Source organism: Lithobates pipiens, unplaced genomic scaffold, assembly GCF_037356315.1.
Source record: "Lithobates pipiens isolate NorthernLeopardFrog02 unplaced genomic scaffold, aLitPip1_a1.2 Scaffold_8, whole genome shotgun sequence".
NCBI classification, from domain to species: domain Eukaryota; kingdom Metazoa; phylum Chordata; class Amphibia; order Anura; family Ranidae; genus Lithobates; species Lithobates pipiens.
This window is the reverse complement of record NW_027507903.1, coordinates 435,924,899-435,941,813: the sequence shown is the minus strand read 5'-3', so window position 1 is coordinate 435,941,813 and position 16,915 is coordinate 435,924,899. Positions and strand designations below refer to the sequence as shown.

At 41.1% G+C, this 16,915-nt stretch overlaps 1 protein-coding gene across 2 annotated transcripts in view; it reads left to right on the top strand.

The window, feature by feature from the left end:
- PDGFRB (platelet derived growth factor receptor beta) overlaps positions 1–16,915 on the top strand; it is a 213,194-nt gene that overhangs the window by 129,072 nt on the left and 67,207 nt on the right. For both annotated transcript variants that reach the window (XM_077474333.1, XM_077474332.1), the window contains 3 exons: positions 3,347–3,462; positions 4,739–4,862; positions 10,997–11,220. In XM_077474333.1, coding sequence (XP_077330459.1) covers positions 3,347–3,462; positions 4,739–4,862; positions 10,997–11,220 — 464 coding nt within the window. The remainder of the gene's footprint in view (positions 1–3,346; positions 3,463–4,738; positions 4,863–10,996; positions 11,221–16,915) is intronic.

Below are 16,915 nucleotides of genomic sequence, written 5' to 3'. Positions count from 1 at the left end.
CTTATATGCAAGTTATTGTCTAAAAAAGTGTTTGGGGACCTGGGTACTGCCCCAGGGGACATGTATCAATGCAAAAAAAAAAAGTTTTAAAAACTGCAGTTTTTTCAGGAGCAGTGATTTTAATCATGCTTAAAGTGAAACAATAAAACATTGGCCGGCGGCTGTTTACCACATGAATGTCAACAAACCATGGTAACGAGATGTTACCGGGTTCTCCTCCTCACACACCGATCGTGTGTGAGAAGGAGATTGCGATAACATCTCGTATACCAACACACGCTGATTGCCCCCCCCAATAAAGAGGACCTGTCCCCGCCCATCAAAGTACCTGTCCCCGCCCATCAAAGTACCTGTCACAGTTCATCAGAATACCCAATTGCCTGTCACATTTCATCAGAGTACCCAAGTACTTGTCACAGTCCATCAGAGCACCCAATTACCTGTCACATTTCATCAGAGTACCTGAGTACCTGTCACAGTCCATCAGAATACCGAAGTACCTGTCACAGTCCATCAGAGTACCCGAGTACCTGTCACAGTCCATCAGAATACCCGAGTACCTGTTACAGTCCATCAGAGTACCTGAGTACCTGTCACAGCCCATCAGAGTACCCAAGTACCTGTCACAGTCCATCAGAGTACCCGAGTACCTATAACAGTCCATCAGAGTACCCGAGTACCTGTCACAGTCCATCAGAGTATCCGAGTACCTATCACAGTCCATCAGAGTACCCAAGTACTTGTCACAGTCCATCAGAGCACCCAATTACCTGTCGCATTTCATCAGAGTACCTGAGTACCTGTCACAGTCCATCAGAATACCGAAGTACCTGTCACAGTCCATCAGAGTACCCGAGTACCTGTCACAGTCCATCAGAATACCCGAGTACCTGTTACAGTCCATCAGAGTACCTGAGTACCTGTCACAGCCCATCAGAGTACCCAAGTACCTGTCACAGTCCATCAGAGTACCCGAGTACCTATAACAGTCCATCAGAGTACCCGAGTACCTGTCACAGTCCATCAGAGTATCCGAGTACCTATCACAGTCCATCAGAGTACCCAGGTACCTGTCACCAGGCCATCAGAGTACCCAAGTACCTGTCACAGTTCATCTGGGTACCCGAGTACCTGAGTACCTGTCACAGTCCATGTGAGTACCAAGTACCTGAGTACCTGTCACCGCCCTTCATAGTACCCGAATACCAGTCACCAGCCCATCAGAGTACCCGAGTACCTATCTGTAGCCCATCAGAGCACCCAAGTACCTGTCACCAGGCCATCAGAGTACCCAAGTACCTGTCACCAGGTCATCAGAGTACCCGAGTACCTGTCCTCAGCCCATCAGAGTAACTGAGTACCTGTCACCAGCCCATCAGAGTAACCTAGTACCTGTCACCAGCCCATCAGAGTACCTGAGTAGCTGTCACCAGTCCTTCAGAGTACCCGAGTACCTGTCACAAGCCCATCAGAGTAACCGAGTACCTATCACCAGTCCATCAGAGTACCCGAGTACCTGTCACCAGCCCATCAGAGTAACCTAGTACCTGTCACCAGCCCATCAGAGTACCCGAGTTCCTGTCACCAGCCCATCAGTGTAACCAAGTACCTGTCACCAGCCCATCAGGGTACTCGAGTACCTGTCTGCAGCTCATGAGATTACCCGAGTTTCTATCTGGAGCCCATGACTCATAGAATATACGTTGCGGTGTTTGCTTTCCAAAATTAGGTCATTTTGTGGGTAATTCTACTGGGCTGGTGCTCAAGGACCTTCAAAAGTGTGATAGGTAGGAATGAAATGAGGTGTGTCATTTATGATCCTAAAGCGCCTGAAGGTACTACTTCAATGTTGGTCCTCTGTATGTGGCCAGTATCGCCATACTCAGGAAGAGTAGCAGAATGTGTTTTGGGGTGTCATTTTTGCTATATACATGCTATGTTTTGGAAATATCTTATAAATTTACAACTTTGTGTAAAAAAAATGCATTTTCATTTTTTTTCCACTTATTCCAAAAACTTCTGGAAAAAAATGAACCTTTCAAAAGACTCATTCTGCCACGTAGATTATACGTTGGGGTGTTTGCTTTCCAAAATGGGGTAATTTTGTGGGCAATTCCATTGTCCTGGTGCTCCAGGGCCTTCAAAAATGTAATAGGTGGTGGAGAAATGAGATATGTAATTTATGATCGAAGAACGCCTGAAGGTGCCACTTTAATGTTGGGCCTTTGTATGTGGCCAGGCTGTGTAAAAGTCTCACACATGTGGTATCGCCATACTCGGGAAGAGTAGCAGAATGTATTTTGGGGTGTAATTTGTTGTATGCATATGCTGTGTGTGAGAAATAACCTGATAATATGACAATTTTGTAAAAAAAAAAAAATCTAAAAAAAAAAATCTTAATTTTGCAAAGGATTGTGGGAAAAAATTAAAACTTATAAAAACTCACCATGCTACTTGCTTAATACCTTGGAATGTCTACTTTCTAAAAAGGGGTCATTTGGGGGGTATTTGTACTTTCCTGACTTGTTAGTGTCTCAAGAAATGAGACACACTTGATAATAGTTTATACTCTATAACTTTCAGAAAGACCAAATAATATACACTAATTTGGGTTATTTTTACCAAAGATATGTAGTAGTATAAATTTTGGCCAAAATTTATGAAGAAAAATTACTAATTAGCAAAATTTTATGGCAGAAACAAAGAAAAAACGATTTTTTTTCACAAAATGTACGGTCTTTTTTATTTATAGCACAAAAAAATAAAAAACCCACTAGTGATTAAATACCACAAAAAAAAAGCTCTATTTGTGTGAAATAAATTACGCAAGTTTCATATGGGTACAGTGCTGCATGACAGAGTAATTGTCATTCAAACTGTAAGAGTGCTGAAAGCTGAAAATTGGTCTGGGCAGGAAGGGGGTATAAATGCACTGTATTGAGGTGGTTAAGCTTTACAAATGCAGAAATGTAGAAATTGGATGAAAGGTTTAGCACTGAAAAACACTTTTCAATATATAAATAGTGCATTTTATATACAACTATATAGATCAGACAAAAATCAGGGACAAATGGGGAGGAAAGAGGGACAGAGGAACTTTGTTCCAAATGAGGGACAGTCCCTCAAAATCAGGGACAGTTGGGAGCTATGAGGATATGGAAAGATTAGGGACACCATTTTTAATTCCACATTGTGTTTTGTTTTAGATTGGGAGATATTCCAGAGAAGTGATCATTCATTGGGACAGATTAGCGGTGTAGGGTACACGCTAATGCTACTTTGAGATGCTAGAACTGGGACAAGTATAAGTGAATATTTTCTAAAGCAACCAATATCATATTTTTAGGTATGTTTCCACATTGTCACTTGTAAGGGTCAAAGAACAAGATGGAGGTGCCTATACTCTGAAAGCTTACAATGAGGATGATTATGAAGAAATTACATTTTATCTTCAGATAAATGGTGAGTTTTCCTTATTTATGTAATTATATAAACTCTAAAGGTTTAAAGCTTTCACTATCTTTACGAGATTACGTGAATACATTCTGACATGTCACAATATACAGGACCTATATTCTTTTAAAAAATGTACCTTTTGTCATTTAAAAGCTTTCGTTAGCACCATACAAGTGACTTTGCACTGGCTTTGATGATGTCATCAGCCTGCTGAAGACAGGAGGAGGCATCTCCTCCACACTGGTGATCAAGCTGCAACATTGTGACTTTGTAGTACGTCACAAGGTACACAGGCGCCAGGACTTATGCCTTGTACACACGGTCGGAAATTCCGATGGGAAAAGTGCGATCGGATTATGTTGTCGGAAAATCCGATTGTGTGTGGGTTCTAGCGGGCTTTTTCCGATGGAAAAAAATGGAGAGCAGGACCTAAAATTTTCCGACAACAAAATCCGATCTGACTTTTTCCGATCGTGTGTATAGAATTCCGACGCACAAAGTGCCACGCATTCTCATAATGAATTTGGGGACGAAAGCTATATGCTGCTGGCCTCTACGTAGTCCCGTTGTACGTTTTGTACGCCACCTCGTTCGGAACGATCGGATTTTCCGACAACTTTGTGTGACCGTGTGTATGCTACATACGTTTCGGACAAAATTAGATGGATTTTGTGGTCAGAATGTCTGACCGTGTGTACAGGGCATTACACGATTGTGTGGCTTCTGAGCCCATATTTTAGCTCAGGGAGAAATTACTGACCCTATATGTTGTCAGAACAAAGATAGCATTGTCTATCTGTAGACAAAAGTAGATGAATGCATTGTCAGGGGGAGTACTGGGATCCCTGTGAGAAGCAGTACATATGTCCAAGTGATACACTTACACATTACTTGCATGAGGTATTAAATCCAAAAGCAAACATTTATTATATTGCAGCTCACCAATCCTTAGATTTAATGGCTGCATTCGTTTTCTTTTTAAAGCTTCCTCTCTTCTATTTTCATTTGGTGATCTGGCCTGTAAGTCTGTTGTTTTTCAAAAGAACAAGCTCTCTTTCAGTTTTATCGGTTATAGGGATAAGACAAACCATTTAATACTGGTAGGGGTGATTACGATGATCAGACTTTATTCGTTTATGTAAAATTTTATCTCAAAAGGGAAAAAAAGCAGTTTGCTGTAAGTGCTTATAAAGTATCAGGTGGAGTTTGGCTCTACTGTAAATATTAATGGTTTCACAGTTGTCAGGATATATATAATTTTTATTAATTTTTTTTGGTTTAGTGCCCGTTGAAATAAAGGAAATGATTGACAGCCACCCTAAAGGTGGCGGACAGATAGTGACATGTGCTGGCAAAGGGATGCCAAGGCCAGAGATCACATGGTACTTATGTACTGAGATAACAAGGTATGTTTTCGTTGCTTTAGTGCTTACTGAAAGCAAAACTCAAGTCCGATATTGCTAAACTGTTTAAAAATTCTAGTTGACGATGATAAACCAGCTCCTAAATCACAATGTCTATACCACAGTTTAATTTAGTGCACTAATATCTTCCTCCTTCATTGTGAAAATTCTTAAAGTGATTGCAAACCCTATTTTTTTAAATAGCAGATATGTTATACTTACCTACACTGTGCAATAGTTTTGCACAGAGCCGCCCCAATCGTCCTCTTCTTGGGCCCCCGCTAGCATTCCAGGCTCCTCCTCTTCTCGTTGTGCCACCATATGGTGGCACACCTGCGGGCTCAATTTAGAGCTGTCTGCATTATTTAACATAGACAGTGAAGCTTGGCTCAATCTCCTCACCCTCTTCGCAGGATTTAATTGACAGCAGCAGGAGCCAATGGCAATGTGACTGCTGATGATATCTTTTTGGTTCACTTATTGGTTGCCCAGTGCATCCTGGGATATCTCGTACCTACAATACCTCCAAAATAAAGCATGCTAACGCTCAATAAAATCCCCTCAAAAGCTGCAGGTGCTGTTAGCAAGCATTATAAAGTGAGAAAAAAACATGCTATCCACAAACAACAAATAAATAATAGCTGCCAGCACCGCAGACTTACTGCAATGAACAAAATGGTGAAATAATAAAAAAGGTGCAGTGCTTAGATTATATATATATATATATATATATATATATATATATAAACAATATCTATATAATCTTTTACCAGTGTAAATAATATAATCAACTTTAATAGTGAAAAAAAACTCTGCATAAATTAACACTATTAATCATTCTATGTTTTAGACAACACTATATCCAAATATACAAAAAAAAATTAAAATGATATACGTATATCCACCAAGGTGAATGTGTTAAGAGTCCATAAGTGAAACAATATGGTGACAAAGTGCAATATCTTGAGAAGTTATAGTGACTTCAGTGAATGCTTTGCAGAAATCCACCACCACTTGAGAGGAGGCGTACCAGAAGTTATGGACCCAGTTAGGTATATACCTAGTGAGTCACACGAGTTTATTGATGTAAATCCACACGAAAAAACAGCTGGCAAAACTTGTAACTTCTCATGGGTACCAGAGTAGACAGAGAGATGACCCAAAAATAGATGAAATGGCTATCCACCTTTTGGGGTGACTGAGGACAGAGATTCTTCCACGTATATTATAGGCCAAAAAGAAAATACAGCCTCATAGTGAAATACTGCTTAAAACTTTTATTAACATTAAAAGCATAAAAGGGTACTCACATATTACAGGCAAATACAAGCATGGAATTAAAATCTGGCAACGCAGTGGCATCAACGAGCCCTCCCCGATGCGTTTCTCCTAAACAGGCATCATCTGGGGATGCTTGTGCTACACTGTAACCATGTGACATTTTTATTATTTTCTTCACACAAATAGAGCTTTCTTTTGTGGTCTTTAACTGCTTGCCGACCGGCTGCCGTCAAATGACGGCCAGGTGGCGCGCCCCTTGTGTCGGGAGGGCGTCATATGACGTCCTCCCATTTAAACAGGGAATGCGCACGATCGTGCACGTGCATCCCTGTTCCTTCGGTGGTGACATGTCACAGAGACACGCCGACATTTGGTGGGCGGGCGGCAAGTGGTTAACGGAGCAAAAAGGGACAAAAAAGAAAAATTCATTCTTAGGGTTTATATACACGTTAATATTACAAAAAAGCAAGGCGAGGGACGCCTTTGGGTTGCCGCTCCCTGGAACATGGTTTCTGTTCTAATATGATGGCAGCCCTGCTTGCTCTGGACTTTTAACCCCTTCTCACCATCATCCGTATATAGACTTATATAGACTGTGTATATAAAACAAAACTGATTGTCCACAGATCTATGATTGATCGTTTTACAGTTTTATTGCAGATTTTTATTCGTTTTTTTATGGTTTTAGTTGTTGCACCTCCACTTGTTGTATTACTTTAATATTACAGCATTCAAATAAATTTTAATCAAATGTGTGCCTCCAAACTTGTGGAAACAGTTTGGGGAGGAACCCATTTCTGTTTCAGGATAACTATGCCCTGGCACACCACGTCAGCTCTATAAAGACCTGGTTTGATTACTTTGGTGTGGAGGAACACAAGAACCTTGCCCTAACTTTAACCCTACTGCATAGGCCTTCATACCCAATATCAGTACCTGACCTCACTTCTGCTATTGTGGATGAATGGGCATGCATTCTCAAAGAAACTCCAAAATCTTGCGGAAAGCCTTCTCAGAAGAGTGGAGGCTGTTATAGCGATGGGGGAGGACTCCATAGTAGCCAACAGCTGTGGACTGGGATGTTCAAATACTACATAGACAGGATGGTCAAGTGTCCACAAACATAAGGTCACAATAAAAACAATGTATAATATTTGTCATGTGTATTCAAATAAACAATATATAGGCTGAAGTTAAAAAGAGAGGTAAAAAAGAGATATTTAACCAGAACATGGAAACCATATTTTATCATCTACACGCTCAGTATAATGAAGCTGGCATGGTTTTACGTTGAGATATTTAGATAAGTCACAGATTCTAATGCCGCGTACACATGAGCGAATTGTCCGGCGTACTTAGTCCGGCAAACAATCCGGCAGCCTTTCTACCGAACAGACTTGGCCACACACAGACACACAGAAAGTCCGGCGTTTGCTAGCGCGATGACGTACAGCACGTACGACGGGACTATAAAAAGGAAGTTCAATAGCCAGTAGCCAATAGCTTCCCTTTTCATACTTGCTTCTGAGCATGCGTCATTCTTAGTCCGCCGGACTAGCATACTGACGACCGTATTACTGAAACCCAAGTCCTTTACTTTACGCTGGAAAAGTCCGCTGGAGCCCACACACGATCGAATTGTCCGGTGAAATGCGTTTCGGCGGACTAAGTCACCGGACAATTTGATCGAGTGTACGCGGTATTAGTGTTTACTCCCAGGATCAGCTGTCTCTTTACCACTTTGTGATTTGCCCTTTGGGATTTTTGGGTCCTTTATGTGTTCACATAGCGCAATTTTTTAAAAGTCTGTAATACAAATTTAACAGACCTCCCAGTGAAGGAAAAAGTATGTTTTTAAGTTTTATGGTCAGTTGTATCAACAGAGCATTAGTTAACCACTTGCCGACCGCCGTATGACCGCTGTGCTGCTACAGGGCGGATACTGTGCGCAGGACATATACATACATATACGCAATCCTGCACTTCCAGGTAGGGGGCACAAATGATTTACACAGCAGGAGCTGATGGGGAGTACAGCAGTCTCGATGTCCACTGGCACCCACCGAGGATCCAGCAGATAGGCAGGTGCTGGTGCTGTGTAAACAAGGCAGCTCGACAGGAGGGAAGGCATAGATCCTGTGTCTCTGCAAAGAAGGGACATGGATCCATGTTTTCCCCTAGTAAAAGCACCTCCTACACTGTAGTAAAACACAGACCAAGCATAAAGTTAACTCTTTGATTTCCTCTGATGTTAACCCCTTCCATGCCAGTGTCATTAGTACAGTGACAGTTTATTATTAGCACTGATCACTGTATTAGTTTCACTGGTTCACAAAAAAGTGTCAAAGTGTCATTTAGTGTCCGATTTGTCCGCCGCAATATCGCAGTCCCGCTATAAGTCGCTGATCACCGCCATTACTAGTAAAAAATAAATAAATAAAAATTCCATAAATATATCCAATAGTTTGTAGATGCTATAACCTTTGCCCAAACCAATCAATATACATTTATTGTGATTTTCTTTTAACAAAAATATGTAGCAGTGTACATTTTGGCCTAAATTGATTTTCCAGAGCTGGAGTGGATAAAAGACAAATAGTGTCTTTTAACCACTTTCAAAGTGGTAAAAGACAAGTAAGGTAAACTTTTGAAAGAAACCAGCCTCCTCAGTAAACAATATTATTAGGAACTGGTAACGTGTTAACAACCTTTTTCTATGTGTAGATTGTAATTACCGTATTTATCGACGTATAACACGCGCCGGCGTACGTACCCCAATTTATGAGGCAACTTTCAGAAAAAAATTGTTTTTTTAAAATAAATAAACCATTTTTAAGCAAACATATGGTAAGTGAGCATCAATACAGCCTGATTAGTGCCCATCTGTAGCCTCAATGCAGCCTAATCTGTGCCATCTGCAGCTTCAGTGCAGCCTGATATGTGCCCATCTGCAGCCTGATCTGTGCCCATCTGCAGCCTGATCTGTGCCCATCTGCATCCTTCCATTTCACGATTTTGTTCACACAACATCTCCCATGCCATCAGTTTATTTGCTGATGGTGTTATTCTGCTCTTAACTGACCCCAATGAATCCCTTGTAAATGCCCATAAAGTGTTGCAAGCATTTAGGTGTGACTTGCCTCTCAGCCTCCCCACCGCTCCGCAATCCAGCAAGAAGCCGCCAGCTTCTGCTGCCTCATGTACAGATGTCACCTTGATGCAAGCCGAGTGCTGAGCGCCGAGCCGAGCGCTGTGTCGAGCCAAGTAGAGATGACGGTTCAGTGATTTCCGGCACCACTCGTCCCCTTCCTTCCCCTCTGAGGTACGCTGTCGGCATATAACACACACCCGCCATTTCCCCCCTATTTTCAGGGGAAAAAAGTGTGTGTTAAACGCTGATAAATACGGTATATGTACACAGAGGCAGTCATATTGCTTGCTACATAGACAGGCTTGGCTTCCTGCGTTACAGTACTACACAAGGGTTGTGCTTTACTGCTCTTTTTAAAAATATAATGCTGCCTATACACTAAGATACTTTTTTTATTACAGTCTGAAGGCTGAACACAAACATCTAACAGATGCCTCCATGCACACTGTACAGTCTCAGATGGACGATTCTCCCACTGAGGTTATTGTATTCTGAGAGCCAGTGTAGTAGTAGTAGGCGCTGCCAAACAATATCTGATTTTCCTTTGATTTCCAGATTTTGTTTGCTGCCTGTGTCACCACTAAATAGCATCTCTCGCTCTTTTTCTGCCCTGATGACTATTTGACTACAACTGAACTTAAAGGGAATTTGTCATTGGAATGGGAAAAGAGGTAAAATTTTCCAATGGGGGCACAAAAAGTGCAGGAAAATCTCCCAAAAGAGACAAAAGCAGCAAAAAAAAAAGAAGAAAAAATTGACATAGGTTTAACCGGTGCCTAAGGGACCTTTCGGTAGATATACTTTAAGCAGTTAGGCAGAAGAATCATTGTAGTGGTTAATCTGTTACTCCTTTAGTAGCTAGTATACACTAGCATTCATTTAATACTTTCATAAACATGTGAAAGAGCAAGCATATAAAAATGCAAGTGACAAAAAAAGTTACTTGACTGCTGAGGAACATAGGCCTAAAGCCATAAATACCATACCAACCAATAACCTTGTCCAATAAACGACACTCAGACAGGTTAATTTGGAAAATGCAAGGCCACAGCTTTATTAAAATTTCTTCCACGTAAGCAATTTCCAACATAAGCATTAAAACCCGTGCCAGCCACAATTGTACTGTAAGCACCTAATGTAAACTTAACTGGGCCTAGTCTAAATGGCCTGTCCAACCCATAAGTTCTAGACAGACGTTGAGTGGTCGAACTTCCACTGAAAGTCATAGCCCAATAAATGAAACATTTATCGTTGGCAAGGTAAAAACCGCCGGGGGAACCTGTGACAAATGACTGAAAGAAAGATTTAAGAATTAAGGTGGGCAAACCTTCTTTCTGCTCTTCAATGGTGAGTGAAGATTTACCTCAAAGATTAAACTTTTGTAGTTTTCAGCAACCCCTCATCCAGTGCCCCCCACTAGCCAACCATCTTGACCCGTTTAAATTCATCTTTTGATCAGCCCCCTGTTGCTAGGCCATGCTCCCTGCCTTCAAGGCTTCCTTTCCCTATGGGATCAAGGGGCCTTCATTATGAGCCCTCTTCCAATGGAATGTCAGAACGTTGAGTGAATAAACATTATTCTATCCTTAGGCCAGTGAAACAGTAATTGACTATTCTACTGAACTAATCTGATGGGTTTTGTTTATCAATCTTTCAAACTGAATTTTCACTTTGACATTGTGAAAAAATGTCTTGTCACCAACAGGTGCAGCAGTAAGGGATGGAGCCAGTGGGAACCTCTACACAACACAACCTCCCAGATTAGGTACGATATGAACATTAGCTATTCACAGCCAGAAGAGTTGGGAACTTTCTATGTGAAGAGCATGCTCCATGTCCGCGGTATTAAAGATTCTCTCTCTTTGCGCTGCCTTGGTGAGAATGGTCTTGGAATGAGTCACCATCGTGATGTCACCCTAGTGCCACCTTGTAAGTAAATGTCAGTCACATGGAATGTTTATTAAAATGCATGTAAACCTTTTCAATGAACTTTTCTTCTTTGCTCCCTTTTGGTCTGTTAAATATACCAGTGGAGCAATTCTGGTTACTTAGTAGGAAAATTAAGTCCACAATTACAGCTCCATACCCACCAACGGTGAAAGCGACGCTACACTCTTGGCAGAGAATCATCACATACAAATGGGATAAAACTCCAATCATGGTGTTAAACCCTCCTCTAACAATCATACCAACATTAATTTCTGGCGTACAAATACACGACTGGAATTTGGGTCGGGATATCAAACTTGGTTCCTTCTTCCAACAGGGCTCATTAAAGTATTTTTCTCAGTTAAGTAATGAATTACAGCTTCCGAATTCTGAGCGATCTACATATATTCAAATAGAAAAGTGTCTGCTACACAATCGACAACTCAGAGCTTCAATACCGGTTAAAATATGGTCTTTCCTCAATAACCATGCCACCTCACAGAAAGGAGTAGCTACAATATACCCAATTCTAGGGGAAAAAAACATACCCAGCAAACTACCTTCCTTCCTTAAATGGGAACAAGATTTGGGGCAAGACTTTTCAATTAAACAATGGATGGCTTCCCATCCATTGGCACAAAAAATTGTTCAAAAACAATACCTGACTCCACATATCCTAGCAAAATTCAAGGGGAACTCGTCACCTAATTGCTGGAGAAATTGTACCCAATTGGGGACCCTATTTCATATTATGTGGGACTGCCCAAGCTTACATAACTACTGGCAGGCAATCTCCCATTTACTCACTTCCGTAACAGGTATTGTCCTTCAACTTTCACCAGAACTAGCCATTCTGAATATGAATTTACATACGATTCCCAAACAATATCGTAAAGTAGTAACACATATACTTTTAGCTGCGAGACTATCCATAACTAGAAAATGGAAAACTGACTCTCTTCCTACTATGACAGAAGTTATAGAATTAACCCAACTTCACCACTCCTACGAATTGTTATTTCCTAATGACAAATCCCTATATATTAACCCTTTCATGACTAAGCCTATTTTTGGAATTTGGTGTTTACAAGTTAAAATCCATATTTTTTGCTAGAAAATTACTTGGAACCCTCAAACATTATATATATTTTTTTAGCAGAGGCTCTAGAGAATAAAACGACGATTGTTGCAATATTTTATGTCACACGGTATTTGCGCAGTGGTGTTTTAAACGCAACTTTTTGGGAAAAGGGACACTTTCATGAATAAAAAAAAAACAAAACAGTAAAATTAGCCCAATTTTTTTGCGTAATGTGAAAGATAATGTTACGCCGAGTAAATAGATACCAAACATGTCACACTTTATAATTGCGCGCACTTGTAGATTGACGGCAAAGTACGGTACCTAAAAATCTCAATAGGCGATGCTTTAAAAAAATTTTACGGTTACCATGTTATAGTTACGGAGGAGGTCCACTGCTAGAATTATTGCTCTCGCTCTGACGATCGCGGCGATACCTCACATGTGTGATTTGAACACCGTTTACATACGCGGTTGCGACTTCCGTATGCGTTTTCTTTGCTTCGCGAGCTCGCGGGGACGGCGGGCGCTTTGAAAAATTTTTTTTTATTTTTTTATTTATTTTATTTATTTTAAAACGACTAAATTGTTTTTAAAAAAAAATAAAAAATTTGATCACTTTTATTGCTGTCACAAGGAATGTAAACATCCCTTGTGACAGTAATAGGTGGTGACAGGTACTCTTTATGGAGGGATCGGGGGTCTAAAAGACCCCCCACCCCTCCTTTACACTTCAATGTATTCAGATCGCCGAAAACGGCGATTCTGAATACCGGATATTTTTTTTAAACCGGCGCCATTGGCAGCCGAGTAAACGGGAAGTGACGTCATGACGTCGCTTCCGTGTTTACGATGAGGAGACTGGAACGAAGCCGATTACGGCTTCGTTCCAGTTCCTCCGCAGCAGCCGGAGGCGTCGGACCACTGATCGGTGCTCCCGATCGAGCGGGAGCACCGGTAACAGCGTCGAGAGGCGGCGGGAGGGGGGACGTCCCCTCCCGCTCCTCCGGCATAACAGCCGAGCGGCTTTTAGCCGCATCGGTTGTTATGGCTGGAAAGCCAATCGCCCGCTGTAAAAAACGGTACCGGGATGATGCCTGCAGGTGCGGGCATCATCCCGGTATACCCCCCGGAAGCCGAGTACGCATATCTGCGTACGCTCGGCGGGAAGGGGTTAAGGAACAACAACTATGGGAACCTTGGAGTACATGGTACAAAAATTATACTTCCACAATTTAGATAATGCTGATTCTTTAATCATATAGAAGAAAGAACTCCTGTGCGTTTTAATATTTTTTGGATGGCTTTAAAAATAATTTCATAACAAAGTGACAAATATATCACATGTCTGTTTATCTGAATTGAGCTGCGGAGTAAGAATAGATCTTTTTTTCCTTCATAAAAGATAACTACTGTGTTTGAATTTCCTTTAGGATGTTGGCCTAGGTACTCCAAGACAAAGATAGATCCCTGTGAGGGGTGTCTTGGGGTCCAGAAGTGGCCATTATCCATATCGCTATTTATAAATCTTACAATAATTATATTACGGACTTTATTATACAAGTTCTAAGAGACTTACTCTTGTTCGAGTCCCTTTATGACTATGAATATTAGATACTTGGGAATACTACTTTATTCTTTATTGTGGATTATTTGTTTATATGCTATATTGTGCTGAGAAAACTCTGTCACTACATTATACTGTGTTATGTTACTTTTATTACTATATTTTTTTTTTTTTTGTTTTGTAACCCTTGTTGTAACTAACTCTGCTAAAAATCTCAATAAAAACATTCGAAAAGAAAATATACCAGTGGAAACATTTTATGATATCTGTTTAGAGTCTGTTTAGCCATTATATTGTAGACATCTGAGATGGCTCTCAGCGCATTCTGCTATTGGCTGAGAGCACTGATTGGGAGTTGGTCAGCAGATCGACATAGTCTCCCAATATTCTGCCCGTGTGTACACGGCTTTAGTGTACTGCCCAATTTTATTATCATTTGTAAACGAAATATGCACAGTTTGTCCTAACAAAAGTTAAAGATCTCAAGGCTTTGGTGGTACATTGTATGTTAAAGTGGATGTCATAATGTAGAGTATAAGATTTCCTATCATTTGAGCCTAGTCTTGTCACAAAGAGTTAATCCAGCTCTGAGCAATCCTATTTTATTCAGTGAGATAAATGTTGACAAACAGAGAAAAACTTTGTCAAATCCTCCCCCTTGCTGTGACAGATGATTTACATATCTCATGCACTATGCTAAGAGACATGCATTTTTTTTTTTAATTCCCTTCCACTCCTTTCTCTTGCTGCTCTGCCAGGATTGGATGTTCCCCACCTGAGCATAATTGGGCATTCTGAAGTCATGTGGTTACGTTCCTGTCATTTCACTGGATGTTAGAGATCATAGCAGAAGTTCAGTGTAAGAAATACACAGGAGAAAATGCATATTGACAAGGGGAGTGTAGAGGTGGGTGGGGAGCCTACTGACATCACAGCTTCACCCACCGAGCTCCAGACAACAGACCCACCCACAGAATCTGCAGTTTTTCGGTTCTCATAACAGAGGGGAGACATTTGACAGTTAGGGATACATGCAGGAGGCATGTATAGCCTTCTAGATAACCCCTATGGCAGTAGTTTAGAAAGGATAACATTGGGTTTACATCCACTTTAAATTAAGGCCATTGGATCAACATAATAGCCAGCAAACTAGAATTGTGAGAAAAATGGTCAGCAATGGCAGTCCACGTATATATTTCTCAGTACAGATTTCCTTTAAAGAGACACTGTCACCAGCTTATAAAAAATGAGGTAATAGCACAGAATATTTTAATTACTTGTTTGCGGTATTTTTCTTTCCATAAGCCATTTTTTATTAATTTGCAATGTGCTTTTGAACTTGATATACAATTTGGCTACTCCAGGAACAGTCAATTCCCTGGCACAAACTCCTCTCTTCCTAAGTGTCATATACGTGTCATAAAAGTGTTATGGAGCAGAAGGTGTAACCTCTTTGAGTGGGGCGGTGGCATCGCCATACATCGTAGAGAGCATTTTTATGAAGTCTCGTCTTGGGGTGGGGTTGGAGGTATCCATAGATGTGTCTGGTATGCTATTAAAGTCCCAGCAGAGAATGAGATAACCTTTTTGGATACGTTGGGTCTTGTTAAGAACCTTTTGGAGAAAATTCGCTGGCTTGTTGGGGGCATAGACAGTTACAAATGTGTAGAGAACTTTGTCAATAGGGCAAGCACTTTTGGGGGTGTTCAATTACTATCTGTACTGGGCAAACTACTATCCACCTCCTACACAACCTTTTATGTAGCTTCCATGGGAGGTGTAAGGGGGAAGAATAGCTCAGCTCAACACTGAGGCAGCCCAGCTATGGGTGTCCTACACAACAGCCATAGTCCTGTTTGCAGCTGTACTGCCTGCCTGTCCCTTCTCTCCCCTTGTCCAATCACAGAACACTTTGAATTCTGTGAATCCATTCATAAAATTCAAAGCTTTCTGTGAATAAGCAGAAGAGAGGAGGCAGCGCTGTCTCGTATCTTTCTTCTCAGAGGACCGGAGTATATTGAAGGTTGTACTATCGGCACTCAGTGAATGAGTAAATTGTAAACTAAATGGAGAGATTCAAGAGGTTGCATATATCTTTGTGCGCTGGCAACAGAGTCTCTAAAGCATCAAGTCACACCGTAATTGGTTTACCTTTTTTATTCTAATACATGAGAATGTCTAGTTGACAGAGACAGGAATTTTTACTGCATGTATTATAAGGCTCGTGATCTTTTATTAGACAAGTTAAAGAGGAACTGCAGTCATGCTTACATAATTTGTAATAAAAACATCTTTGCCATTCTGAAGCTTCCATCCAACCACTTTGCATATTACCATATTTATCTGCGTATAACACTCACATTCATTTTAAGAGGAAAGTTTCAGGGAAAAAAAATATTTTTTTTAAGTAAGGAACTTTGAAACAAAATAAGGGTCAGTGCCCATCTGCAGCCTCACCATTGCCATCAATGCAGCCTGATCAATGCCCATCTGCAGCCTCACAAGTGCCATCAATGCAGCCACACCATTGCCATCAATGCAGCAACCTCACCATTGCCATCAATACAGCAGCCTCGCCATTGCCATGAATGCAGCAGCCTCGCCATTGCCATGAATGCAGTAGCCTCGCCATTACCATCAATGCAGCAGCTTCACCATCACTGCAGCCCGATCAATGCCCATCTTTAGCCTAGAGGGGACACGGAGGGGGCGGGATGAGCACTGACAGATTACATACAGTGAGAACCTCCTATGATAGACAGAACAGTGGTCCAATTTTGGTCCAGGAGACGGGACTTCCTATTACAGAGGCCACCAAGTAAACAGGAGATTCTCAATGTATGTAATCTGACGGCGCTCGTCACACCCCCTCCCTGTCCTCTCCGAGGCAGCTAAAATTGAAGTATTGGCGTATAACACGCACACCCTATTTGCACCCAATTTTCTTGGTGAAAAAGTGAGTGTTATACACCAATAAATACAGTATATTATATATACTGTGATTCTGTACTTGCCAAATATGCTGCAGAAATCTCCCTCCACTGAGT